This window comes from Lampetra planeri, chromosome 74, assembly GCF_965212315.1.
Source record: "Lampetra planeri chromosome 74, kcLamPlan1.2.h2, whole genome shotgun sequence".
Taxonomy (NCBI): domain Eukaryota; kingdom Metazoa; phylum Chordata; class Hyperoartia; order Petromyzontiformes; family Petromyzontidae; genus Lampetra; species Lampetra planeri.
This window is the reverse complement of record NC_136179.1, coordinates 1,942,219-1,970,165: the sequence shown is the minus strand read 5'-3', so window position 1 is coordinate 1,970,165 and position 27,947 is coordinate 1,942,219. Positions and strand designations below refer to the sequence as shown.

The 27,947-nt window shown below is 44.1% G+C and overlaps 1 protein-coding gene across 7 annotated transcripts in view; it reads left to right on the top strand.

The window, feature by feature from the left end:
• Window positions 1–27,947, top strand: part of LOC144737870 (guanylate-binding protein 2-like) — a 234,684-nt gene that overhangs the window by 94,021 nt on the left and 112,716 nt on the right. For 5 of the 7 annotated variants that reach the window (XM_078620753.1, XM_078620750.1, XM_078620751.1 and 2 more), the window contains exons 11-12: window positions 15,537–15,587; window positions 19,697–19,759. The exons of 1 other annotated variant lie outside the window; for it this stretch is intronic. In XM_078620753.1, the coding sequence (XP_078476879.1) occupies window positions 15,537–15,587; window positions 19,697–19,759 (114 nt within the window). The remainder of the gene's footprint in view (window positions 1–15,536; window positions 15,588–19,696; window positions 19,760–27,947) is intronic. One more of the 7 variants, XM_078620752.1, reaches the window with a different exon arrangement.

Below are 27,947 nucleotides of genomic sequence, written 5' to 3'. Positions count from 1 at the left end.
GTGCCATGGGTTGACTGAGATGACTGGCTGATGCACCACCTGTGCCCCCTACTGTGCCAACATGCTGTGTTTTAGCCACCCGGCGCTCCGCTCGTTGTTGTGAGCATCACTCCTCTGCCCTCCATTGTTGTTAGAGGGCGACGGCATACAACTGCCCAGTAGCGTCCTTCACGAGCGTCCTCCACAGCGTCCGATCTTGAAACCGCTAGTACCAGTCATCGGCAAGACCACTCAGCTCCACATTCTCTTATACCACGCCACTCCACCTCTTCTCTTGCCCGTGACGTGCCCATTTATCCCCCTCTATTAGGCCGAACAAAAGCTGTTTAGGCATGCGGTGGTTGCGCATGCGGGCTACATGACCCAGCCAATGCAGCCTTGCCTGCCGGAGGAGCTCACAGATGGGACTTTGCCCAGATCTTTCAAGGATTTTTGAGCTTCTCACACAATCCAGCCTTGTTAAACCCAGGATGGATCGTAGGCAGGCCAGCCTAAATGTTTCTAACCGGCGAAGATGTTCCATTAGGGGGGTCAACGTTTTGAAAGTGTACAGAAGGGAGGCCCTGTCTATGGCCGAGAAGACCTGAAGCTTCGTGTGGAGTAACAGGACCACATAGCTTCCACACAGTGTTATTCAACCAATGAAAATATAATGCCGCTTGACTGATTCGGAATGAGACCTCTGCTGTCAAAAAGGAGCCTGTCACGAACACACATGCATTCATGTGTAGTGACATCTTTATTCTTTGGGTTTTTCGGTAAAGCCACGTATATAGAAAAATTATACAAATATTACGGAGTTTTGATCACAACACAAGCAATCGTCCTGCAGCCACGAAAGCTTTAAGTCAAGATTTGTAGTGACATCGTTAGATGTCAACAAGCTGTGGGTGCAGTTCCGGCCCTCGAGTGGCACGGCGTGCGGTGTAGCGACATCGCCGAATACCACAGTGGTGTGGGTGCAGTACCGGCCCTAGAGGGGCCCGGTGTCTGCTGAATAATAGCGCTATATGGCACCACGCTTTAAGTGCAGTGCCGACCCTACAGGACCGGGTGTGTGAGTGCCGACCGAAGGATGAGGTTGTGTGAGGCCATGGCACTCTGGTTTACCTGGGAGGCCATGTGACCAGTTAAGTTGACAAAGGGGCCCCAAGAGGGGGCTAGGGGGGTCACGTGATTGGGACCCAGATCATTCCTGAGGATTCTGGAAGGTGGACGTGGCCAACGGCGGAGCCGGCCACACCACAGAAAATAGAAGCCGGGTCCCGAGAGGGACCAGGGTTGTTGTTCATCCGGGAAGGAAAGACTTCATCAGCGTTCTCCATTCAATGAGTCTCCAACACGTGGACCCGGGCTGTAGTCGTTGGTCCTGGTCCGTAGTAGCAGTTACGTTTTAACTAGTGTAGTTAGTCTAGTGGTCACCACCTTAGGTTATTATTCTGTTAAGGGGAAGTTACCCTGTGTGTTGGAACTGAATAAATGTGTTGCCTCCCAGTCTACGTCTGCGACTCAGTTGAACCCATTACATATGTGTATAGAAACGTTGAACAATGGATATTTCCAATTTATTTACTGTTTAGATATGCTGCATATTTACATACAGTGTACTCACCAAAGCTCACTACAATATATAATTTTGTACATATCATTCATAGTAAAATGGGGGGGGGGGATTAATTAACCAACGTACACTATGCAAGTGCATTATGCGAGCCCATTGATATTGTACTTCCTGTCCATTTTGTGTAATAAAATACTGTATTAACGGTAATCCCTAATGAAGTATGGTGGCCTGTATAGGCATGCATTTAAACAATGCATTATTTGATGCTTTGCTTCCAAGCAGCACTAAGTCGGTAGCTAGCCAATGGTTAAACTTATTTTTATTTATTTCAATTAAGATAGATTTTCTAATTAGTCTTGGCCAGTAGTCACTTGTTTTGCACAAGACTTCAACATTATCAAAATTATTTGAGTGTCCTTGCTGGCACGCATGTCATGCTACTGCTGACAGTTGTATTTGGGAGTATTTAACATTCCTTTGGTGTTATTTAAGTCTCGTGCTGATCATTTGCCCTGTTTCCCCAATATAGCATTTGCCACAAGTGCAATTAATCCGGTACATACCTTCTGTTTATAGCTTCCGTAATACATCTTTTGCACCACATTCATTCTGTATTTTATGTATCGTGCTAAATCTGACTCCGATGTTTTGTTTTTCTAAACATCTGCCTATTTTATCAATTACTTCCGCCATGTATGGTATTTTAATTGTTTGGGCAGTTTTAATGCTTATGTTACTTATATCATCCAGCAGTGAAACTCTAACAGCGTGGAACTGCAGTTCCACACTGCTGGATGATATTTTTTCTGCCTGAGGACGACCGCTTGTGTTGCGATCGAAACGTCGTGATTTATTTGATTCTTTTTCGATTTAAAGCTTTCGTGACTGCAGGGATTCATCTTCTTGGTTCTTTCGGTAAAGTCACGTAGAAGGGAAGTAATAAAATATTAAAAATAAAACATAATAAACAATTCTCACGACGTTTCGGCCACAACGCAAGCAGCCGTCCTCAGGCGAAGAATGAGAACATTATCAAGCTAGGAGCTTATATAGGTGTAGCGAGGAGGAGCGCCTTAACAAAAGAATGTGCATATGAAGAGGAATTTAGCATACCAATGGACAATGCGTAGGGGGTGGGCGGAGGGGTTTCAAAGTCCCATTATGCCCATGCATTATGCAGGATCAACAGCACCACGGGGGGGCGCAAGGAACAGCGTTAATAAAGGAAAGGAATGTTAGTGATATGTAGCTGCATTTACCAAACAACCACGTAGAAAACCGAAGTGAAAACTACATAAAAAACTAAAATATAAACTGATACTTACTATGCTCTACAATAAGCTGAGTTACTAACAACAAATAATACAATTACAATTACAATTTTATTCTATACTCATGTGACTTTACCGAAAGAACCAATGAGTATGGATTCCTGCAGTCACGAAAGCTTCAAATCAATATTACTTGATTTAGTTTTGGCATTCAATGCCTTGTTGGTTTGTGCATCATTGTAGCCATTCAATTTAACCTCTTCTTTAACATATTCTTTGGGTCTTTCGGTAAAGTCACGTAGTTCGGTTCAAAAAAATAAAATAAACGTCTTGAACATGTTTAATTTCACTTCTTCTCAGACTATCACCATCTGACACTTTTTTAGCCCATTGAATGAGCGTCTTGATGAGAGCAGATTTCTGTGCGGGGTGATGGTGTAACTCTGCATTCAGATAGGCGTCAGTGTGTGTTTTATTTCAGTAAACGCTGTATGTCATCTTACCATTTCGACCCCATCCGAGCAGAATATCCAGAAATGGTAGAGTTCTATCAACTTCCATGGTGAACTGCTTTCTTTAGAGACTAGTCTCAAACCTATTCTTATATTTTGATACTGCAAAGAAAGGTCCCATGATGGAGCTGCTCACCCCGAGCTATAAATGCTCTGATAGTGCTATTGTCTTTGTTGCTGTTGCCTTTTGGCCTTCTCTAGTCTAACACTTTTTGAAACTAGGCTCTAAAGAAGGCTGACGCTGGTGTGGACCAATCATTTCCAAAGACAATGCATATATTACGAGAGCATGTTTTTTTGCATGTTCACCACAATTATGTGTGGTTAATGCAGACATGATTCCTGGCAAACGGTTAATGTTTAGTATTTTAACATCTTAACACAGTTTTTATTGCCAGAACAGGTAAAACATAGTCTTATATTTTGATACTGGAAATAAAAGTCCCATGATGAGGTCCAATAAATTATACCTGTGGCGAGTATGATTAGCTCTCTGCATGCAGAACCAATTGACGTGATTGTTATTTTTTGCCACTGATTGACCAACACATTTATTATTGCCAAACTTAAGTGCAAAACTCTTTTTTTACAATATAGATTGTCTATTCCAGCTATGGGACACTTCATTAATTCCATTAAAGTCGGCAAATGCTATTTAAGTGGCTGTGAATGGAGACTCCGTGGACATTTTTGCTCAGCCAATTGTGATCATTGCATTCAGAGGCATCAGTACAGTAGTGGCACAGTTACCATACAAATTGGCATGGCTAAAAGTTTGGTTAAAACTCCCACAATAGTCATGCCCTTCACCCAACAAATTTAAGAAACACAGCACCAGTAGTGGTGCAAACATTTGTAATAGAGAAACTGTCCATGCCACCTCTCTCCCAGATGTCCATTCCTTTCAGATTGCATTCGCTTTTCCCAGTTGAACACTTGGATAGAATGCTGGTTCTGTCACCAATCGTAGGGGTTATGGTAGGAACAGATACATATATTCATGTGCATGCCCTTCAGCACGTAATAGTCCCCACGAGCCACCACCAGGCGATACAATTCTGTGCTAGTCGCCACGCTGAATGCAAGCCAAGGCCGTGGTGTTGAAGATCAGCTTCAATCGTGCGTGTCCATGTCAGACGTCGTCTACCCCGGGGGTGTCTCCAGTCCCGTGGTGAGCCTTCGACGATCACGTGCAGGGTTCTGGCGTGATCTGTTGATGTATTTGCCCAGGCAATGTGTCTGGAGAGCCTAAATAGTTTGGCTCTGACCGTTTCATGCACTACCAGGCATCCTGTGCGAAGGTGGATCTTGGCATTGGTGATGTGTTCACTGTGGCATATCTGTCGTAGCCACCACTGGTCGAATGCATCCAAATTCCTGCTCAGACGCCATCATTGACCATGTCTCTCAGCCATAGAGTAGTACGGGGAGGATGTATAGTCGAATCTTTGTTGCTGTTGTAATATTGGAGCGCTAGATGTGTCTGTCGAGCTGTTTCATGCACTCCCGTGCAATTGAGATTCACCTCTTCATTTCTACCTCGCTGATTCTAGTGTGTCGAATCGTGCAGCGGAGATAGGTTAACGATTTTACCAATTCAACATTGTTGCCCTCTATTTCCTCTTCAGGCAAGTTGTGCGGCTGCTCATCAGTTGTTTATATTTTGTTTAAGCCCAGTTAATTGAGGCCAAATAGAAGGGCATCACTATGCATGATCTTCAGGGCTATGAGTACAACTTCAAGCATTTCAGCTAGCAAGGCAACATCATCTGTATAGTCCAGGTTGGTGAACACTTCGTTGCCTAGGGTTACTACCAGCAGGCCTTTGTGGGCCGTGCACTAAAGTATCCAGTCCAGTGGAGCAATGAACAGGTTCGGTGCAATGGTGCTGCCTTGCCTTACACCACTTTGGATACTGAACTACTCTGACAACTCTCCGTCTACACGAACGCAACTGATTGTGTCTGTGTAGAGCTCCTTAATCAGATTCACGATCTTCTGGGGTAATGTAAAGCTTGTGAGGAAGAGCCAAAGAGCTTTGCAGTCGACAGAGTCAAAAGCAAACTTGAGACCGACATAGGCTACTCAGAACGGATGCCAATACTATATCCTTGTTTGTGTTGTGACAGGGTGCCATATATTGATTAGGACGGATAATTACGGGTATGGGTGCGCTATATAATAGCCAACCATAAGGGGAGCATAACAGGGCTAAAGGTCAAAGGCAGGGATCAGTCGGGAAGCTCCTGGAACCTACACGAGCTATACGTAGCCAGTGTATATGTCGCTCAGTTATTCTGCCTATAAAGGGTGAGAAATAAACAAGGAGCCTTCTACACGTCGTGTCACGGAAGTCGCTCACTACATGTGTATGTGAGCTCTTCGTTGTATGAGGCAGAACATCGGTTCGTAAATTCGACCATGAATTGCTGTTCGAATGTCGGGTCTGAGAGTTTTTTATGTTTGTATCGGGTAGACAGTCGCGATTCCTTGCTAGGGAATCTTTGAGACTGATACTGATGGTTTGCGATAACTGGCTGATGATTTATGTTGAACTCCAAGCTCCGGTGAACTCTGATATTTTGCAGAGCTTTCTATCTGGAGTTAAAAAGTAAATGGTGGATTTCTTTCTTTGTGTGGCCATCGTTTGAAAACCAGGTAATGTCACAGCACTGAAACCAGGGCCAACAATTCTTAGCCCATTTCCTGTGCAAAAATATAGTAGATTTCAGAGTTGTCGTTGGGAGTGCCCCAGCTATGTGGGCCAATCACAGTTTGGAGGCCTTCTCTAGAAGCGCCAGAGACTGCATTGAAATCTCCGAGGCACATAATGAGATCCCGTCATTTTGTGAAGTTTAGTGACTGTTCCAGAGACTGGCAGAAGTGGTCTTTGATGTTGTCCGGTGTTTTATTCATTGGTGCATATGCCACGGCAATGGACACATCTCCGAGGGTGTGCCTGAATCTAGCCATCAGTCGCCTGTCATTCACAGGGTGCCATTCTAATAGGGCTGACTTGGCTGTCCAATCAAGGTCAATAGCCACCCCATCAAGTCGGGGAGAGCCATCAGGAGGCCTGACCACAGGATGGTGTAGTTTCCTGCAGTGCTTTCACCAGCACTACGCCAACATACCTCATGGAGGCCCATGATACCGATTCTTATCCTCTCATGTTCAAGGAATTTGTGAATTGCACCTGGTTGGCAGAGATTTCTGATGTTTCAGGTCCCGATGCGAGATGGTTTGCATAGTTCGAGGCTTTCGGTCATGTTCACCCTAGCACACTTGTCACATCTGGCTGATGATAAACCAGGCTGCACACTCCTTGTTTAACCTACGCGACAAGTGATGCGGTATAAATATGTACATGGTAGTGTCACTCATGGGGAATTCTTGGCAGTTATTTTATCATGGTCTCTTGCTGGCAGGCCAGGGTAGGTAGCTGGGAAACTTGATGTTGGCTTCCCTTGAGCCGGCTGCCTGGCTGTTCCTTTTACCTCAGAGCAGAGCGAGCTGTTGCTGAGCGTCGGGACATATCCACGTGCCCAGCAAACTGCAACAATGAGGCCAGCATCTGCTCCCTGACCAGTTATACCGCCAGTCGTTCGGCCGCATGTATAGACTCGGTGATGAACTGGGGGGGCCACGAGAAGGTACCAGTACACACATTTGGCATCGATAGGCTATAGTGAGACGCATTGCTGTCCCCCTCCACTAATGTTGCAATTTCTAAATTAATGCATGTGCAGTGGTGTTATTTCACACGGACAACTTCTTTTTCTACTGTGTCACTTTATTCGTACAGAACTCCTTGCGTTCAACACCACGTATCTTTGTCGCAACTCTCCCTCTTATCCTGCTCATCTGCTATGCTCCGCTCGCTCTTTCGCTCTGCTAGCCTGCTATGTTGCACTCTACTGCTAGCCTCTTACTATACACTCGGCTAGCTTCTCCACCGCTAGCCTCTTACTATACACTCGGCTAGCTTCTGCTGCTCGCCTCTTACTATACACTCGGCTAGCTTCTCCACCGCTAGCCTCTTACTATACACTTGGCTAGCTTCTCTACTGCTAACCTGTCTCACACTCACACTTAGGATTCCACTAGCCTTTCTACTGCTAGCCTGTCTCACACTCACTCCTTAAACCTCGCCCTTGCCTCCAGCAGGGGATCAGCCAACACCGCTGGAGAGGACGAGGTGTGGAGAGCGGGGTCCCGTACTTCTCTTGAATCCTTGTCTTCACTCCAACCAACTCAACCCCTCTGCCTCACACGTTCCCCTTTTATCCTCCTCCTCATTAAGTGCCCCCAGATGGCCCTCATTAAGCCAGTATCCTCCGCACACCTCACGCACGTGTTCTCCCCCTCATCGTCACGATCTCTCGCCTCCGTGGCACCTACTCCGCGTATGCATTTGCAGCCAGCCAATCACTGCCTCTTTCCCTAATTGCTGGCGTCTCTTTGTCTGCTGTCTCCCAGGCCACCTGCCTACACCTGCTTATCCTTAGCTGACCTCACTGTCTGCAACCCCATACATAATGCAACTGCTGTTTGCAAACCCTGACGTGTGTTACACCACTACACATTGACTGTATTTGCAAGAGTTGCATTTATGGATACAAGTGATACGGTGGGAAGTGTTGCTCCTTCAGTTCAGGTGCAGGGGCTCAGTGAAGGGAATGACTGGAGGGGGAATCCGAATTAGAATCTTTATTCTGGAGGAATACGATAAGATTTTTTTCACATATGTCCAGTAAGAACAGGTCAGCAAGTTACAACAAGAAACAAATCAAAAACACGATAGGAGTAGAAAATAGAGAAACGTCTTAAAAGTCACTGAATATGAATACATAACACTATGTGACACAAATTTTGTCCCTGGGTAATAAGTGTTCATTTTTAGTTACTTATGCCTAAAAAGTCTACAAAATGGCTAATATTCCCCAAAATCTTTGCTTTTGTGACCAGGACAGTGATATTTAGAAATTTCCCTATTTTCATCGAGAAAACGAGCAAATTTGTGTATTTTCGTTCACAAAGTAAAAAACCCAACATTAATCAAAATGAACATGTATTTAAAGTAATAGAAGTTGACTACAAAAGATTTAGAAGTGAGTAGTTTTTCGAGATTTACGATTATATTGTAAATCACTTTCACGAATCAGCCCCCAAATGTAGTCTCCCATCATGTTCTTGTCATACTGTCTTTGGTAGCGGCCTTCAAAGTCCAGTATATCTTGGTGCAAGCGCTCGCCTTGATCCTCCGAGTACGCTCCCATGTTATCCTTTAATTTAACAAGATGAGCATCAAGGATATGAACTTTGAAGGAAATCCTACAGCCCATTGTGCCATAGTTCTTCACCAGTGTCTCAACCAGCTCTACATAGTTTTCGGACTTTTCATTTCCTAGGAAGCCCCGAACCACTGCGACAAAGCTGTTCCAAGCTACTTTCTCTTTACTAGTCAGCTTCATGTGGAATTCATTGCACTCCAAAATATTCTTTATCTGTGGTCCGACGAAGACACCAGCTTTGACCTCTACCTCAGACAGCTTAGGGAAGGAGTCTTAAAGGTACTTGGAGGATGCCAACTCCTTATCTACAGCTCTAACAAATGGTTTCATAAGGCCCAATTTGATGTGCAGTGGTGGAATCAGCACCTTCGGGGGGTCCACCAGTGGCTCCCACTTGACGTTGTTCCTCCCCACAGAGAACTCGGTCCGCTGTGGCCAGTCCTGCCTGTGGTAGTGCGCCTTCGTGTCCCTGCTGTCCCAAAGACAAAAATAGCAGGGAAACTTGGTAATACCGCCTTGGAGTCCCTTCAGGAATGCCACCATTTTGAAGTCTCCGATGACCTCCCAGCCATACTCATCATACTTCAAGGCATACAGCAAGGTCTTGATGTTGTTGTAATCCTCTTAGAGGTGCATTGAGTGAGCCAGGGGAAGAGACGGGTACTCTTATATGGGATTCAACTGAGTCGCAGATGTACTCCTTGGAGGAAATACATTTATTGATACCAACACAAAGGGGTAACTGCCCCCTTACCATACAATAGCCTATGGTGGTGGACCACCAGGCTAACTACACTAATTACACTTTGAGTAGCTACAACGGGCAGGACCCTGGCTTGGGTCCAGGTCCACGTGTTGGTGACTCTTCTCGGACGTGGAATGTAGAACGTAGATCTTCAGGATAACAACAGCAACGCTGAACCCCGGTCCCTCTGGGGACCCGGTTTATATCCTCACTGGTCATGGCTAGCTCTGCCCTTGGCCACGACCACCTTCTCGAATCCTCTAGCAGGATCTCACCTGACACGTGACCACCCCTAGCCCCCACCTGGGGGCCCTGTGTATACTTTACCCATCACGTGCCTTTCAGGGTCAACCAGAGTGCCATGGCCTACATTAACCCCATTCAAGGCTGGCACCCTCACACCCCCTCCTATAGGGGACAGCACTGCACGCCGAGCGTGGTGCCACTCAGCGCTCTCTATCAGCGCTCACCGAGCCCCTCTAGGGTTGGTACTACACCCATATCTATGGGGTGTCCCCGATGTCAATACATCGCACGCCATGCCTCGCTAGAGCCGGCGTTACCCAGTGTCATCCATGATGTTGCTGCATACGTGATGTCCGCGATGTCACTACATCTGTTACCACTAGCAGTTGCCGCCCGCTTGGTTGGTGGGGAGTTGAAAGTGGCTGAACACAATATACATGTTTTGGTGATTGTTTTATGTTTATTTTTGTGAGGTTATATGTATTTTTATGAGACGCTCAATCGACAATATTCAAGAATGCAAGTTATTGAAATATAGAACGCAACTTATTGAAATATCTGCCGATACACGATATTCTTCGTGTACACTCCGTCTTCCTCCTCGTCGTCAGGTCCCTCAATAAGCACCTTGATGTTGGATCCTGCGATGACTCGCGATAGTGCCACGTACAGTTGGCCGTGCGAGAAGCATGGCGTTGGTAGATATAATCGCAGGTTGTGAACAGTTTGCCCTTGCGCCTTGTTGATGGTCATCGCGAAGGCTGGGACAATGGGGAACTGTTTGCGCCGAAGTCGAAATGGGAAGTCCTTCGTGTCCAATTCGCGGCGGATATGGTTGTTCTCAAGCAGCGAGTCCAAGACCAAGTGTGGGTACTCGGAAAGCTGCAGGAGGTCGTCAAAGTCCGACAGAGCGATCCCAACTGCCGTGAGGAACTCGTGGAGGCTGTGAAGGGTCTTGAACTTTACCATTTCTTTTATTTTCTTTGATCCTGCTAATCCTGCATGATGCACGGGTATAAGTAGTACTAATCACATACCTGCATTTCCCATATCCCCTCCCTTTGATGCTGCTAATCCTGCATAATTCACGTGTAAAAGTAGTACTAATCACATACCTGCATTTCCCATAAATATGCTAAATTCCTCTTGATATGCAAATTCTTTTGTCAAGGCGCCCTTTCCCCCCCTTCCAACCCAGCTCATATATATGCTCCAAGCACGTGTGCTATTTCATTCAGACGCTGTCGCCTCGACAGACCTGGTTTTCACCTGAGGACGGCTGCTTGCGTTGTGGTCAAAACGTCGTGAGAATTATTTTATTATGTTTTATATTTATTATTTTATTACTTCCCTTCTACGTGACTTTACCGAAAGAACCAAGAAGATTTACCATTTCTTCTTTGTTGGTCAGCTGGCGGTACTGGTACTCGTAATCGCGAGCCAATTGGTCGTAGAATTTATCCCAGAGAGTCTTCGTATCTGCTGGCATGGAATACAGCAGAATCGTAGCGAAGAGTTGACGAAGCTGGTACGGCATCTGAAAGAGCGAGGCTTCTGCCAGACACGCAACACATTCGCGATCGCTCTCAAGGTAGCCTGCTCGCATGGCTGCTTCCAGCGGTTTGTTTTATTGTATTCGTAACGCACCATCCATATGCGCTCCACCATCCACCATGCCCTTGCATAGCAAAGACACAGCTCCGGTGTGCGTCAGCGTGTGCACCATCCACAGTGACATTGGTCAGCAATTGCACCGTTCCGATCGCACACAGGTTGGCCCCTGCATCCTCCGTCTGTATGTACACACACAGACAGATGCGCTATGGGGCCACCTATTTTTTTCTTATATTAAAATGTATTTTGTTGGTATTTTTACGTTTACGTTTATGTATTCCCATTGTGGGTGTTTTACGCATGTCCGCATTACACATGCATCAGATTGTTGGGTTCCTCACATATGGTGTCAGAGGTGTGTGGGTCACTCCATTTCTCAATCGAACAATAACGGGGATCGTTTGAGTTATGACAGCTTGCAGATAGAAACATTGCATGATCGTATAATAATAATAATGACAGAATTTGTACCCCAGTGGAGGGCATCCCCCACCCGGCGCTTCTTACCGGTACTGTGAGACTTACAAATCCAGACCTCTCCTCCTCCTGAACCGTTCACAATACCCTGTGGTAGTACCATAATCATCTCAATAAAGCGATGAATTTCCAATGCCCATTTTGATCCCGGGAGTTACCCGGGTGGTGTCACACTGTACTCATTGTTTTAGCATGTCGCAAATTCCGATATGGCTTGGGCAACGGCCAGAGAGTGACAGCAGTGGGGGCCGGGCTGCAACCTTTTTAGACAGTTTATTACATTTCAATGTGCATGGGATTGGCACTCCAAAACATCATAAATGTACAGTAATGCCAACTGCATCCGTGGCAAACATGATACGCGGACACATGCTGCATATTATAAAACACATGCCCTTACCAGCAGCAGCATGCCGTCCATGGAGACGTGATCAACGTCAATACATAATAATGGTAATAAGCCGGATAAACCGAAAAGTACCCATTGTACCCATCAAACAGTCAGCTGGGTTGCCCCATGGGGGTATTGACCCATGGGCGAAACTGTAGGGGTGCGCTACGCAACTGGCCGTGGTCCCGGCAGGTGAAGCTGCCAGCTCAGTCCGCTAAGACTTACTGTATAGCGACCCCTGCCTACTCGTAAGGTAAAGTTGTTTGGGGACTCCACTAATCACAGCACGCAGCACCCATTTTTTACATAAATAAACGTAATATTAGTGTAACTACCATTCGCACACTTGCATACACACCACACTCACACAGCGCAGGGTCTGCGCCCACAGTGCACTGCAGCACTGCGGCGCAGACCTTGCCAGACCTATGCTATAGCTCTCTTCCGGGCGTGTTAATTATTTATTTTTATCGAATCAAAGTGAGCTGTGGCTTTTTGCCGGCTGTTTTATTTTCATCGAATCAGAGCGAGCTGTTTGGGTGGGTCCGTAAATAAATTAACGTCCAGATACGCACGCAGACGACCAAACCAGCGTAGTTGTTTAAGATTATGGAGCAACACGGCTTTGAGGCTCCTAGATGAGCTGTCAATGAAGAGGCGCCACTCATTCTGGTTACATGCAATTCCAATTGCCTCGAACAAACTGGTCACATTGTGGCAGAAGCAGAGTTCATCTTGACGGGTGAAGATGCTGCAAAAAGGTTGGTGACGCTTCCTCTGATCTGCGACTTGCACACTTTCATCCAACAAGTTCCACTGCTTGAGCCTAGATGTAAAAAGCTCGACATTGGACTTGGTGAGACCAAGATCTGTAATATAGTCGATGAGGTCTTTTTGGTTAGGGTAGTATGGATTTCTCTCCTCAGCTCCACTTCTGAAATTGTCATCTGGATCGACGTCTTCCTCACTCTCTGACTTGCTGCCCGTACCCACACACGGAGGAGTGGGTACGGGGAGCTCATGGCAGGGTGGCACCAGGGTGATGGATGAAGGAAGGTGCGGATACGTGATAGCAGGTGCATTCTTGCCAGTCAACGTTTGGAAGGGTCCACCATGCAGAAGTAGCAGTTGCTTGAGTGGTCAGTGGGTTCCCGACAAATTCTTGGGATAGCGAACTTCATGGGTCCACTTTTTCCCTCGTATACCATCCTACAAAAACATTTATTTCACCCATGACAAATGTGTAAAAGATTCTCAACAATCTTTTTCACATGTGATATATTGTTTTTTAAAAACATTGAAAATTGTAAGACATTTTAAAATGCAAAACTTTTCCAATTACATTTTTTGTAACAAATGTTATAACATTAAATTCCAAGCAACAATTGTCCATCTTACCTTCCAGAGTTTTATTGCATTTCTCGCATGTGAAATGAGGTGCCCAGGGTTTGTCTTAATCCCCGATAGGCATGCCGAAATATGCATTGTAGGCCTCACACATCTTAGCAGATGCTTCCACAGAGTACCTTTTCGCTCTTGTCTTGATAAATTGGCCACATACATAGAAAAATGCGTCTGCCAGATGCTTGCAGCCTCTTGATGCCATCTCAGAAAAATGCAGAAATGTATCGACTTAGGCAGCTGGAACTAAACTGAAGTGGTGGGCTTAAGGCCCCTGTATTTATACTACTATTTATATTACTGAAATGTTCTAGAATGTCCCATGATGAAATGTTCTAAAAGTTACTCCAAGTTTACTCAGCACTGAATCTATATGGAATTCTCATTGAAAATAGGTGAATTTCAAAATATCACTGTACTTTTGAGGCATAAGTAATTAGAAAATAACACTTACTACCTAGGGACAATTTTCTTGTTATATAGTGTAATCATGAATGAATTACAAAAGTACATTCCTGCCGGTGTTTCAACACTAAATGCAAACTTTGGCAAGGCCAAGACAACAACACAAAGTTCCAGACAACACCAAGACAAAACACAGTCTCGAAATTAAACTGCACATTAAAATCGAACTATACATACACTGATCAAGATCAAAGTCACAAATCTCATTGGCAAATGTGGCTGTATCCAACAATAATCTTCTGCTTCGGGATATTTTGAAGAAAGATTAACGATGTTAAGGGAGGAAACAAGGTTGTTCCAAAACGTTGGTCCTGCAACGTCAACGGTTTTGTCACCTATTTCTATTTTTGTTCTTCGGATAGTTAAAAGGTAATGTGAGATGGACGTCTTAGGTTTCTCGGGTTTGACAATGGAGTTAATTAATTAGCTGCGCATAGCACAGATTTCACACAACCGATATTATGGATGAATCAATTGAGGTGAGATTGAAGTTTAAGTAGAGGTCACAATTGTGGGTCCTGTATGGTACATCCAGTACAAATAAAATTGCAGAATTATTAAGCGGCTTTAGTCTGGTGGCATTGCCCAATATTACTGAATAGATGCACATCAAATTTGGTCCAGCCATTGGAAAAGGCCACTTGAAATTGCGCGTGTACTATGACCACAGTCATGTGGTTAAATGAAAGGGGTGCAACGTAATAGGGATACCCATGGAGGTAGTGTAATGATGCAAATTAAGGTGACACACGCAGGAAAGGTTGTACACACTCCTGCCAAGCAAAGGAACTACCCATGGAGAGGGATTGTAACAGCAGGCGTGTTTCACAGAATTGGTGAGGCTGTGGTGACATCGGGGAGAGGGAGTGCCAGGGTGGAGGATGTTGGCAGAACTGATGGTGTAGGTGAGCAGGAGAGAGTCGGATATTCAAGTCACCGTTTGGCTGTGGAGAGTACAAGTGATGAAATATTCAAAGGGTCTAGAAGTCGGTTGGACAACGTGGAAAGTTGAGTAGTGTCCAGGTTTCCACCATGAATTATACTTTCACAGCTAAGCATTACTATGATAACCGTGATAGGCTGTATACTTTTTTGTCATTCCCGGAGGTCGATTACACCCGCCCTACATTGAAAGAGAAGACTGAGTCGTCCATGTCAATCGTGGTGGTCCTTACATGTGTAGATGTGCATCCTGTGCATCTATATGCTCATAGTGTGTATCTGCATATTGAACATTCATGTCGTGTCAAGATTTATTGCAATAAAGTTTGATCTACAATATGTCCTATATGGTTCACCACATGTCGAGTCTGTGGAGGGACAAATTGGTTATTTTGGGAGATTAAAACTTAAATATTTCAAGCCAATTTGCCTGATGAAATGTATACGTTTTGAGGTTCAAGGTGCTTAATGACATAGTGTTGTGACATTTCACTACTTCGATTAAATGTTTAATATACATAATTGCAGTTAAAGTAACAACATCAGGAACAATTTGCAATTAAGTGTTCGTCAGCATGTATATTAATACATTGTCACGTAATGTTTATATGCAGATAGAGAATGCTGTGTTTAAAGCCAAGATGGAGATACATAAGTTCAATGAGGTAAAACTGACTAAAAATTACCAACATAAAACATTTACACATATGTAAAAATGTGCAGGTAAATGTGTTCATATAATATGTGCACTGTGTGTATATCAATGACGCACACAGCTTACAATTTTGGAGGGGGAATATTTCCTATCGACATGAGTGCACATGTACATATGAGATGTTGACTATCTCTCTCGGTATACAGGAGGTCGTGGGTTCGATTTCGACCCGGACACTTGTTTATTTGGAGTTTGAATGTTCTCGCCGTGGTCGCATGGTTTTTCCTACAGGTCCTCCGTATTCCCCCTCCACATTTAGAATCATCATCCTATGTTAAGAGTGTTTTGCTGCAATACATTTCCAAGTGATAAGTTATTACGTTGAGCTATCATTTGTGGCCAGGTCGCATCGAAAAAAAACTATATAGCTCAGTTGGCCTCACCTGGTAAAATAAAAATAGTAATATTTTTGTAATTGGTAAGTACAAATTTAGTGAAAGCATACATTTTTATGAGTTGTTTTGCATTGTTTTGGTATTCAGTCACTGTTTTCAGTAGCATAAATTTAGTTCAGATCCACTTTTTAACTCATGGCTCTTCGCAATAGAATTGCATCTTCCACACATAGGGTATTCTTCATGTTGAGTTAAATTATGTTTGATTACTAAAGCAGATATGCAAAGTAAATGTGGAGTAAAATATAGTTCCACTGTTCTGTTCTTGCATGTGACAATATCTTCAGGAGCATTATGCCAATATCGAGTCCTGTTAGTCCTGAGCGGGCTTCTGGAGAAAGTTTGTGTTGTTTTACTATTCATCCTCCATTTAAACAGGGCAGACTACAGTGGTTTACGATATGGTCCATAGTTTTGGTAGAATGGACACAATCGCATTGCGGCTTGTCCTTAATTTTCCATAACGAGATATGATCATCGGCCTGTTAATGTATTGATCGAGTAAATACTACACCAGTGTATTCCAGGAATGTCAAGGTTCGGAGGTACATTGATTAAATCTCGAATTAGGTATTTATTCTTGATGTCCACGTTCTACTATGTTCGTCATTGTTTTTTTCTAGATCTGGTAGTGGTTCTAGGATGTTGATTGCACAATCCAAGAAGGGGGATTGTCTTTTCATAGATCTGTTTTATGTGGGGCACTTTCGGTAGTTTTGCAGGTATTTGGTCAGTCTCTAGTTGTGGAAATATGCATCCAATAACATGAGATCACGCATTTCACAATTAGCACTAGTCGCATTCCTGCATTTCCCATAAATATGCTAAATTCCTCTTCATATGCAAATTCTTTTGTCAAGGCGCTCTTCCTCCTCCCTCCCAGCTTAAATAGACGCTCCAAGCCTAGGACGTGCCATTCAGACTCTGTCTTATCGACAGACATGTTCTTCACCTGAGGACGGCTGCTTGCGTTGTGGCCGAAACGTCGTGAAAATCATTTTATTATGTTTTATTTTTATTATTTTATTACTTCCCTTCTACGTAACTTTACCGAAAGAACCAAGAAGATGAATCTCTGCAGTCACGAAAGCTTTAAATCGAAAATTAGATCAGCTGTTAGAGTATTGGCAATGTTTTAAATGTTTGTGCCCTGTGTAGCAAGGGTTATGAAATCTGCATATATTAACTTGAGATTATGTAAATGGAATTCGCGTATATGTATAGCAGAAGCTCTGTTATCTGTAATGTTATCATCAAGAATGCTACATTAACCAGCATTTGTTATATACGGCAGTACAAATCCTTCATCACATATGCAGAAAAAAATTCCAATATCCATCCGGCATTTTGTTGTGTGCTTATCAGAGATCTGTTGTTTACGGAAACTTCAGGATGCTGCCAAGTGCTGGAACTAGAGGAAATCTCAATTTAAACATCTGCTATGGTGATGGTGTTGTGCTTTGCTGACTTTGTCTACTGTACTCTAAACTGTCCACTGCTTCTCTACACTCAACTTAGAATGACTGACTGGTGAGCACTTTTGCTAAAAATAGAATTTTTTTTAGTATAGTTAAAACGTAGGCTCGTGAAAAGTTTTATGTACTTGGAAAATGTGGTGAACCATAAGTATTCCTTTGCCCATGAATGCCCGATAACAGAGCTTTTACTGCATATCTTTAGTAGTGATGGTGCTAGTTCCGAGACTTAAGGGAGACCATTGTTGATACTTCTCTTGTGGTTGTGTTTACCAGTGAGGTATTCTCTGAAAGTAAGGTCGCTGAGCATCGTGTCCATTAGATGAACAGTATAACGGCATCTGATTATTGCTGGCCATCTTCAGCAGTAGGCCATGTCGCCAAATGGTGTCATAGGCAGCAGATGTCAATAATTTCTGCTGTACTCAAGGTGATAGTGAGATGATTCTGGATATCTTATTTAGTCAGTTTGTCCATTGGTGCCTTCAAAGCAGGACTGCGTGTGAAAAGCCAAAGCATTTGCCATGGTTTTTGTGGACTGTGCTATTGGTTTTGAGTCACCTAAGTTCCAGACGGGCTGTTAGTCTTTACAGCTGGAGTGCAGTGACGTCTTCCCAACGTTTTTTTCGTGCAGAGTTCAGTGGTTCAATCAGTTAACTATCCTCATTTTGGTTCCCAGTTCTGATGAGCTATGTATATATTGTTGGTCTGTTTTTGGCTCCCATCATGGCGTCCAGATTTTCCGATAGCCCCCTCAAGATGTTTGTTTGTGGCAGATGTTAGAATTTGTATGCATTTTTAGAAGGGCTTCGGCTTTGGATCCAGGTCTTTCAATTGGAGAGTTTCTTTTTTGAAACAAAACAGTTGACCTTCTAAAGGTTCCAACATGGGTGTGGTTTTGAGGTTACGACCGTTATCAGATGTGAATGAGTTCTGGTCTGTTTTAACTTTATAAAATTGCCCATAAATGTTCATGAAGCCATTAGGGGATGTCCATTCTTGGCCTTTGAGAAGAATTCAAAGTATCAGTTGGAGTACTTTTTTCCGTTGGGCGTCATGAATTGTGCCAAGCTGTTTAGGGGTCTAAAATAAGGAAGGTATCTTGTGTCAGCAATTCCTTGAGTGTCTCTCCAGCCCTGTGTGTGGTGGCTTTGGAGCCACCCACATATATTGCCAGGTGAGATACAGTGGGCAGAGGTGGTGATGGCCATGGTTTAATCTGGGGCTTATATACATTGACGACCATCACATTGCCAACTCTGACAGTTATCGATGTGCTGTTACTTATGGTGGTGGTGAATTTGAAAGCAATATGCATTTAGGCCTTGCATGATGAAGGTGGAAAGGCCATGTTAACGGTGGTATATGGCAGCAACAACGATATAAACATTTATTCTGTGACTTGGCATGCACACGCTCCTCAACGTGCGTCTCCTGTAAGGCAATGATGGCAAAGTTATCTTCCCTTTGCTTTCTCGCTCGGATATAAAATGTCGTTCTTGGGAGCCATTTGTTCTTTAGTTAGTGCACTCAAAGACTTCATTTGATTGATTTCTCGCCAATGAAATTAAATGTTTTGACATTTATCTCGACTGACCCAGGTGATTGTCTTAAGCAAATGTAAAAAAAAACATGTGATGGGTGGTCCACGCAAATGCGACCATGTCCCACCCATCGTTGCTCTTAAAGTGTACTTTTACACTGCATCTGGCATATATGTGCCTTTAAAATCATGGCAAATCAAAACAAAGAATAGAATAGTCTTTTCTGTTTTCATCAGAGTATGAGGACATTTAGGCAAGCCCACATTTTCCTTGGTTGATCTGGCTCGTGTGTTCCAATGTATCACATTGTTTTACATGGTGCATGCTTTATTTTATGTTTTTTTTAGTTATTCATGTTATTAACTATTTATCTCACCTGTGTTCGCATTGTGCTATCATCATCATCACATACAAAGTTGAAGGATTGTCCTTTCTGAAATCCACACCAAGTAATGCACCAGTTAATTAAATTAAAAAATTAGGAACATCAGGAGGTGCGTCATTGTATGCACTTAATGCAGTCTTTTTTAGTTTTTGCTTGGAAATTAAATTACATAAATTTCTCAGAGATAGACTATGCTAGATGAAATTGTTCCACGAAATGAATATTAATACATTCATCACTGAATTGGTATTCACGTGCAGGAAACCCGTTCAACATCAAAAGTGAAGCTGGAAGAGACTGTGGATGCTAAACACAAGGTTGAGGTAAACCCAAAAGTTTGCCATTTGTCTGTCTATCTGTAATGGAGGTCACGATAACTCTCGTCAAATATGATCAAATTTTCCTCGAAATAAGTACTAAATGCAATAATACAAGGATATTTCAAAACTTGAAAACAGCACAAAACGAAAACACACATTTACCTTTTCCTTGAAATGACATCATAATGTGCGACGTAATCTCCGGGTGTCACTCGTTTTGTACGCCTATAATCCAACACTGAGGAGGCAGCGAGGGTTGGTGGGTCACAGTATTGTACAACTCTCTTTCCATGGGGATCCAGACACCATAACCCTGGGCAGGAGAAACCACGATAGCAATTGGATTCATTTCCATTTGCTTCCATCTATACAGGTGTAAAGAAACTCCTTCGATGCGTCCTTTCTTAAAAAGGTGAAGTTTTTATTTTGAAAGGCTAACATATTTACAACTCAGTCGGCCCTAATGTTTTCCACATCGTTGCGTTTTAGTCCCCGGGCAAGTGCGTAGACTGCGGGCCTCGCTCCCCTTATACACCCGTTCGGCCCCGCCCCTATCAGACAGCGCCCTCCACCCACTATAGCACGTGTCTTCAATTATCTCAACGAGTATTATGTAAAATTTCGATTTAAAGCTTTCGTGACTGCAGGGATTCATCTTCTTGGTTCTTTTGGTAAAGTCACGTAGAATGGAAATAATAAAATAATAAAAATAAAACATACTAAAATAATTCTCACGACGTTTCGGCCACAACACAAGCAGCCGTCCTCAGGTGAAGAACATGTCTGTAGATAAGACAGAGTCTGAATGACAACGTCCTAGGCTTGGATCGTCTATTTAAGCTGGGAGGAAGGAGGAAGAGCGCCTTGACAAAAGAATTTGCATATGAAGAGGAATTTAGCATATTTATGGGAAATGCAGGAATGCGACTAGTGCTACTTGTGAAATGCGTAGGAGGTGGGTGGGGGGTTTTCAAAGTCATATTATGCCCATGCATTATGCAGGATTAGCAGCATCAAAGGGAGGGGGTAGCATTAATAAAGAGAAGGAATGTTAATAGTATGTAGCTGCAGTAACTAAACAACTACGTAACAAGCTAAAGTATAAACTACATAGTATCATCAGTATGCTAAATATACTCTCAATAAGCTGAGCTACTAACCGTAAGTAATACATTACAATTCTAGGTCGCAAAAAATATAATATGCTTCCAGCTAAACTTTTTAAACTTTTTCCTTACATCTCACGGGTCTATCCCGTACTATATGCTGCCATAGACAAACCCAACATTAAATTGTATACTGTATTACTATACACTACCCTATGTCTTAGAATAATAAATAGTGTAATATTACACTATGTATTATTCTACCCACCCAACTGTATACCACACTGCTGTATATTCACTATACAATTACGATACTATATATTACCTTATACATTGTATTAAACATTACACTTTAATACTATTTATTATTATACAATATGCTATACACTATACCACTGACCGTCGCGTGAAAGGTACTAAGAGGAAGCAACGAAATATGTCAATGGGAGAGTGGTGGTAGGAAGCTTGCAGCGGAGCAAAGAATCCATTCCCTGCGGAGAATACAAGATATATAGTCAATGTCAGTGAGTGGAACGCGGTCTGAAAGTCACTGTAAACGTGGACACAATCAGTTAAGATCCGAAATGGTTTATTACGTCCTTCCAATGATTGCTAAGCCGGAATCCATCTTCTCGGTTGAAATTGTCGCTGTGTTTGTATATGTGGATCGCCTCATGAACGAATCTCTCATGGTAGCCAGATGGCTTGCATAGAACCTCTGTCTTGGAGAAGTCAATATCATGTAAACCCACTGAATTGTAACAGTGATCTGCCACGGCTGAGGTGTTTGTCCTGCCGTGTTTCAAGTCTGCTTTATGTTCACGGATGCGGTCCGAAACATGTCGTTTGGTTTCTCCAATGTAACTGCTACCACAGAGGCAACTTAGTTTGTAGACGCCAGGGTACTGTATGTCTGGAACCACATATTTTACAGACGGGACCAGATCACGGATTTTATGTACTGTGTTGAATCGGACCTGGATCTTGTGTTCAGGATTTTGGAGATCTTTTTTGTGACCCCAGCAATGTAGGGTAAGGTGATGGTCTTGAGAGGCTCCTCAACAGGATCCTTCTTGATGGTTGGAGTGATGGCTTTGCGGATTGTGTATAACCTATGCAGTAGGTAAATTACAATGGATATCCTTTACCAGTTGTGTTATTCATAGGGTAATCAACATATATTATTCATGCACATTATGTATGCACATCATGCATGTACATCCTGCCGTTTTTTGGGCGCAAGATATCACAAAACCTGTTATTGTTATGTTTTGTTTACGTGACAAACCTTACTAATTGGCTGTGTTGGATTGGAGCGGGTTTAACGATGCATTTATATTTACGCGATTTAACCCAAAATACCTCTATTATGGATAATATTGGTCACGAAAGCCTCCGTGCAAAACTGAATGGAAGTGTTACGTCCATAGTGTTATGAATCCAGGTACATTATTTCAATTCTTAGCCATGGATAATAATGTTGGCAAATAGTAACTGAACTGGCCCTGGCCACGCCAAGTTTGACTCCGTGTCAACCGAGTACGCGATATGTTGTTTAATTATAAAAACTGGATAGAAAATGTGACCTGTTTTGGTGTGGTAACCCCTGTTGTCACATGTTCAACAGGTCTTCTTCATAGGTGCTCACTGACAAAATTGTCCCAAACAGTTTGTAAGGATATAGGGGTAGATGCAGTCATCAACTTACGAACATCCGCACTTACGCACCAGCTTCCAAAGAGATATATACACATATTTTGTCCATTGACTTCATACGCAAACTCGAGCGATCCTGCGCAAGATGTAATGAGTCAGCCTCATGCTGGGAGTGATTGTGTGAATGTGTGCACGTGTGAGTGTGTATATGAAAGTGTGTGAAAGTGAGTGTACGCACGTGAGCCGTGAGCTTTTGCACGCGTGTGTGCCCCTGTATGTGTGTGTGGGCTCTGGACGGGTGCGAGGGCTACTAACCTATAAATCTTCAATTAATTATCACTAAACCACGAAAAAAATATCCAACTAAGCTTGTGGAAGAGTCCCGAGGGGGAAAGGCGTCTATAATTATCACGCGTGCGCGCACAACCATACCAACTCACGCGCCTTTTGTGGGGTGGGGGGGCATTTTTTTTCGCGTTAAAAATGCTATAAAAATACACTAAATGCTCAGGTAAATTCTTAACTGTGTGATGTCTCCCCCACCCTGATGCGTGCAGTTATTACTACTATACAGTCGCTAGATTTAGCAGGTACCTCCACAGTCAGTATGCACTGCTGTAATCATAGCAGGTACCATCACAGTCGGTATTCACTGCTGTAATCATAGCAGGTACCACCGCACGGGACTAGGCCTCACCACGCCACTCTGTCAGGTGAGTACTTTGTGCTATACAGTCGATAAATACTGCTATAGAGTCAGCATGTACTACTCTAGTGATAGCAGGTACCACCACAGTTAGTATGCACTGCTGTAATCATAATAGGTACAACCACAGTCAGTACGCACTGCTGTTAGATTTTAAGAGTAGTTTTTAATTATTTTTAAGACCCGGGCAATGTGGGGTACTTCCCGCAAGTACGAAATAAATGAAACTGAAACTGAAAAAATGCAGCTGCAATGGCTGCATTGTGTACACGGTCCAGACCTAACCAGAGACCCTGGCTGACAGAGGAGGTGTTCAGGCTGACTCAGAAGGGACATGCTCACTTTCATCGTCTGCAGCATCCCACGTCAGAGAATGAGGAGGCTATCCGCAGCCTTCACTAGGAGGTTCGGAGAGCCATGAGGTGCTGCAAGGATGGGAGGTAGTTGCAGGAATTTGCTTCAAATCACTATTTAATTGTAAAGTAACTTGTAGCACCACACCTATCACCGTACTGAGGGAAATAACAGTGATCCAACCTACGACCCCAGGAACAGGTTTGCAAATTTTCTGAGCATTTCTGAGAGGTATTGGGGGAGGGGAAATCCTTCAGCTTATAAAAAGTCATGGGGCAAAGTGGGGATGACCATGCCGAGTCTGCGGTGCATCAAATATTGTGAGTGGCTGGATGAGGTGCCATCTGTTCTTATTTCGTATGACATTGTGAAAAGCAACAGTTTTTATTTTGTATTAATGATCGTCATAAATTAATGCAAAGGTTCGTCATCCAGTCCAATGATGTGGTTGAGGCAGTGTAGATTTCAGCAATACCGCCAGGATGTGCATAGATGGAGCATTCATTGGACTTTTCCACAGTCGCAGATGGGCGATTCTTTGTTCTTCCATTCATGGAACGTCTATGCGCATCTGCCGTGTTTTGTTCGAGTGCAATTCAGCGTGGTCCATAGTCGTCATGGAAGAGAGAATCCCTGTACTTCCACCGTCGGATTGTGAATTATGTTTTTGTTTACCACGTCCATAATCGCCCATGATTCAGACCACCAAACGGCGGTGTCTTTTTTTAAATCCTTTATATTAAGTTTGCTTGCTTACGACCGTGCAAATCTTTCGGTCGTTTTTTAACCCACTTCCCGTGATCCAATCGAGCTGACATTTTCCACACAGACTCGTTGTGCGTGACAATTAATGTTCGTGAAAAATTTTTTCCAAAATTTTACACTTTTTAGGACAAAAATATTAGATTTAATTACCAATTGCTTAATGCTGCATGCAATCATCTGACCCATAGGTGGCAGCCATCTCAAGCCAGAGGACGAGAGGACTCTAGCCGCCACGCATATAAAGGATTTATAGTGAAAAACTTTGTTTTTACGGGTTTACTTGTTCCGGCTGCTAGAGCGAAGGCACGTATCCAGAACGGTTTCCTGGATATTAGCCTTGGGCATGGGGGTTCCTTTAGATCTTGATGAAGCGGCAGGTTGAAGTTCTTCATTATCTTGTTGTACTCCTGTGTCGTCTCATCATCATTTTGGGTGTTGGCAGGAGCAATATTCGCCAGCACAGGAAGCCACGGGAGTGGAGTAAACTTTAGGTAAATGCTGATAATATGAAGCACATTGTTAATTTCGGCATCGACAAGGTTCGTACGAGGTCTTGCACCCCTCACCGGGGCACAGTACTCTGCAGTGGCGTGAACAAGGGCCTGGGTCGATATCTTCAACGTGCTGGCATCGCTTCCCCAGGTTGTTCTTGCAAGTTTCTGAATAATATTCACTCGTGTTTTCGTTTTACCTTTAGCTTGTTTTAGGTGGCGAGGGTAGGTACAGTAAGCATCCGATCCAAAGTAACTCCTAGATGTTGCTGGAATGTCGCTAGTATAGAGAACAGCGCTGGTGCCAGAACTGATCCCTGCGGGAGTCCATTGCTCAATCTTCGTGGGCTGCTCGCAGTTTCACCAAGGTGGATGTTGAATCATCGGTTTATCAGCATTTCGGTGATTAGTCTCATTGTCGGACGGCGAGGCATGGCGTTTACAAGCTTGAGTTCCTTCTGCCATACGGTATTGTAAGCTGAAGAGAGGTCGATGAAAGCTGTTGCTGTTTTTAGCTAACGTTTGCAACCGGCTTTTATGCGTTTTGTTAAGGCAAGCACCGGGTCGCAACAATTTCGACCAGTTCTAAATCCTGCTTGTTCCTGGGGAACTTTCTTTAAGCGTGGGCATCAACCTTTTGAGCAGAAGCCGCTCCATTAGTTTGTAGCAGACACCGAGTAGGAAGATAGGGCGGTAGTTGAGCGTCCAATGCGTTCTTGCTTATTTCAGAATGGCTATTTCATTGCCTCTTTCCACTCCTTTGGAACGAAGCCTGGGGAATGGATGTCAGTGAAGAATGTGGCTAGCCATTTTCTGGGTCTTGGTCCCAAGTTCTTGGTCTTCTGCTGCTCCCCATGATGTCAGTTGTTCACCAGCTCTATCGTTGGCAATATAGCCTTACAAGGTGTGGTGGCTGTTGAAGTCGCCTATTTGGATGATATGGTGGTTTGGCAGCAGTAATACTGGACATGGCCATTCCATATCTGGAGGTTTGTAGACATTGATTTTGATGGTGATTGTAGTGTGGCGAGGTGTGTGGCATGACCTGGAACGTGTCCTTCAGGTCATTCTTTATATTTGTTGCAAGGCCATGTTTCGGATGGTGGCTTGCAGCAATGAGAGTGTATCCGATTATCTTTGATCGAAGGCACTGTCAATCCATATGCATTTTATTCCAGTGCAAGGACGTCCACATCTTGAAACTGGATAATCTTCGCAATATAATCACATTTCGCAATAGAGAAGCCATCAATGATTAACTGCATGATTCACAGCGACGGGCCGACATCCACATTGCTCTGTCCTTGTGAAATCTTCTCTGTACTGTTGCTTTTCAGGCCGGGGTACATTTGTCGGGCATTCGGCCGCCAATGTGATGACATTCGTTGAGCTTTCGTACGTAGCAGGTTAGACCGGGAGCAGGTTGTCATTTTCTTCCATCTGTCGAGGAAGTTCTGAATGCGATCCAGAGTCTGAGACCAGGAAAATCCCCGGGCAGAGATGTTTTCCAAAGCGAAATGCTGAGGGAGTGTGGCGTTTGTGCAATGGCTGCCATATATGACATTATAATAACAGTCTGGACCACTGGACGGGTTCCGCAGGGTTGGAAGGATGCCCTGGTGTAACAACTACAGGGGCATCTCACACCTCAGTGTGTCAGAAAAGTTCCTGGAAAGGATTAATCAACATTGATCTGCCTGGCACTCTGAGGAGAGGCTTGCGGAGCCCTAATGTGGTTTCAGGAAAGGGCGGTCCTGCACAGATGCCATATGCTCTCTCCATCTGCTACCCAGAGCTGTAGGGAATTCCAACAAGACCTGCATTTCTGCTTTATTGACCTGGTCAAGGCTTATGATACTATCAGTAGGCCTTTGCTCAGGGTTGTTCTTCGTACTTTCGGAGTCTCTCACTCTCTGCTCACAATCAATAAGGACCTTCATGATCGTGAGCCGGCCCGGTTAAAACTACATGGCTGGGAGTCGGAGTCATTCCCTGTTCACCTTGGGGTGCGACAGGGATGTCTTCTGGCTCGCATATTATTCAAAATCTATTTCGACCACGTAGTTCATGAAGCCTTTAATGGCTGTACCAGAATAATTTTTATCTGGTACAGGTACAATGGGAGCCTGATCGATGCCTTGGTGCAGTCAAAGAATGGCTCCCTAGTGGTCAACCATGTTACATATGTCGATGATCTGGTAATTGCTGCTCCATTAGGAAGAGAAGGAGGTCCTGCTGCTGAACCTGCAGCGTGCCACTAAGAGGTGGGGCCTTACCATCAGCCCCACCAAAACTAAGCACCTGCCTGGGTATTTTGTACCATCAGACACTTTACCCCCACAACTCCCAGTTCTGGAGAGAGTGGAGTTTCCCATACCTGGACAGTGTGCTCATTACTGGCTTCGGTTTGACAGGAGAGGTCTCACTCTGAATCAGTCGAGCGCCATTATCTTATCATCGTTTGCATAATTCTGTGTGGAAGCTACCTGGTCTGTCACTCTACATGAAGCTTCAGGTCTTCTCGGCCACAGTCATGCCCTCTCTTCTCTATGCTTGCAAAAACGTGGACCTCCCTAATGGAACATCTTCGCCAGCTAGAAACATTTATGCTGGCCTGGTTACGATCCATCCTGCGTTTAACCAGGCTGTATTCTGTGTGGATCTCCTAGATCTTTGAAAGATCTGGACAATTCCTATCGGTGAGCTCCTCCGGTAGGCAAGGCTGCGTTGGCTGGGTCATGTAGCCCACATGATAAGCCACCGCATGCCTAAACAGCTTTTGTTCGACCAAATTGAGGGGGCTAAACGGGCATGGCACGGGCTAGAGAAGAGATGGAGTGATATGGTGCAAGAGGATGTGGAGCTGAGTGGACTTGCCGATGACTGGTACCAGGGGTGTCAAGATTGGCCTCTGTGGAGGAGGCTGGTGAAGGACACTACTGGGTAGTTGGAGGCAGTCATCCTCCAAAACCAATGGAGGGCAGAGGAGCGACGCTCACAACAATGAGCGAAGCACCGGGTGGCTAAAACACAAAGTTGGCAAGTTGGGGGTAGAGGTGGTGCATCGGCCAGTCATCTTAGTCAGTCGACCCGTGGCGCCTTAGTCTGCCCTG